The following is a 1,832-nucleotide window of genomic DNA, read 5'->3' as shown; positions in this document are numbered from 1 at the left end:
AACTTGAAGCAGCCAGTGACAACGTTGGCCGCATGCGTAGTACGATCTATGGACGGGACGACGTCTCAAGCCGCAGGCGCAAGCACCATACATGGGACTCTGCCAGACTGCCAGTATCACCTCTAGCCGCTGGTCTGACGAACTGGGATGCACGACAGCCCGCACGGAACACGTTACGATCAGATTCGCGGGCTGACGGATGGCTCCCACTGCAACGCACGCGTGCCGACTGGCGACGGCGATGGACGGGCAGCACGTATCACTTGCAAGTTGCAACAGGCTTCGTCGTCGAGGCTGATTTCCATCCACCTTTCCTCTCTCTCCTCCCACCGGCACGTATACCCACCCCCCGATGTTCGCCTCCCGCTCCCTCTCCCCGTCCTTCTCCCGCTCGCCGTCCTCCGAGTCCGCCTCTGTCCCAGTGCGCCCAGCGGCTTTCGGGCCTATTGAATCTGTGCTCGACAGCATTCTGGGCGGCGAGGCAACGGGAATACCAGAGACAAAGGTCCTCGACCCAATAACTTCCATAATCACTGGCATTGACACGCAGCTGAGACACACGGGTGCGCGTTATTTCCTGTACCTATCGTAACATTATCTTACACTCTTTTCGTTGAATCAGGACCCCCGACAACGGCGACCCCCCGGTCGACCTCGGCCCCTGGCGCTGCTCCTCCGAAGACCCCGCCGAATGGTATTCCCCAGTCTCCTGCAAGCACCGCGCCGCCCGGCTCAACAAAACGGGGCGCGCTATCCACCTTCGGCCCTGGCGTGCCGCCCAACAGTGTGTTCTCAACCTTTGCTATTCACCAATCATCAACGCTGACTCCTTATTTCATACAGCCTCTGTTGGTTCGCTTGGGCATGCTAGCGCCAGTGGTCTCGGTTCTGAATCCTCACCACGGCCGTCAAGTGGCCCCACAGTCACGGCCATGACCACGGCGACGACCACCGAGCGCATCGCTACGCCTGCACGCCTCAATCTGGCGCTGATAGTCGGGGTGATCGTCGGCATGTTATTGTTTCTCGCGGGAATGGCCATGGCTCTCTACTGGTGGCGCTCGCGACGCCGAAGAGCGCAGGCGACGACGAGCATCCCATATCCTGCGTCCGACTCAGATTTCAATGCTGGCGAGACGCTCACGGCCGGGCTGGGTGTGCGAGATGCCCCATATCCCGGAATACCTAGCTCCTCAACCCAGGAACTCCTCGGCTTTTCCAGCAGCTCTTCGGCCTCTTCAAACGAGAAGGAAAGCGCGTCATCAGCCCCCATGGCGCAACCTACACTCCCGCTCGCTCCCACCGCTCACATCCATTCCTATGGGCTGCGGCCACTGCCTACGCCCGCATCAGCGCCGGATTCGTATTGGGCTCATGGCCGGCCTGGCAGTACTAGTAGTGTACGTGCACCGGGTACTTCAGCACCATCGCGCGGGTCGTTCGAGACCCTGCCGCCGTATAGCCGATAACGAGATATATGCAATCTACGCTGTTTTCTAAACCCCGGCTTTGTTCATCGTTGGTTTGAAAAAAAAAGAAGATGCGTCCCGTGTAGTAATTGTGAACAAGTCCCCATAGTATCTGACACTTGAAATGTGTAGTTGTAGTCAATATAAAGTTGTACCATATTTTTAGTTTTATTTTACCCAAGTTGTCTCTAATCTTTTTTTACAGTATGTCTCCCATATGTCTCCCATATGTCTCCCATACAAGTGTTGCCACCAAAAAGTTATATCCATTTCAAAACATGTATCAATTACTTTTTTTACAGTATGTCCCCTATAGTCATGATTCCTGAGATCTGAGAGTCAGAAGTCCTAGAGCTGCTAGAA

At 55.7% G+C, this 1,832-nt stretch overlaps 1 protein-coding gene across 1 annotated transcript; it reads left to right on the top strand.

The window, feature by feature from the left end:
- Positions 1-352: 352 nt before the first annotated feature.
- MIND_00984600 (uncharacterized protein) lies at positions 353-1,469 on the top strand (the record flags this gene model as incomplete). The annotated part of the gene is made up of 3 exons (XM_037366454.1): positions 353-563; positions 623-784; positions 844-1,469. 3 exons carry the CDS (start codon positions 353-355, stop codon positions 1,467-1,469), a joined length of 999 nt encoding a protein of 332 aa, XP_037217866.1.
- Positions 1,470-1,832: the final 363 nt, after the last annotated feature.

This window comes from Mycena indigotica (assembly GCF_014461135.1).
Source record: "Mycena indigotica strain 171206Taipei chromosome Unknown Mind.scaff0008, whole genome shotgun sequence".
In the NCBI taxonomy this organism is placed as follows: Eukaryota; Fungi; Basidiomycota; class Agaricomycetes; order Agaricales; family Mycenaceae; genus Mycena; species Mycena indigotica.
This window is presented reverse-complemented; position numbering and strand designations above follow the sequence as displayed.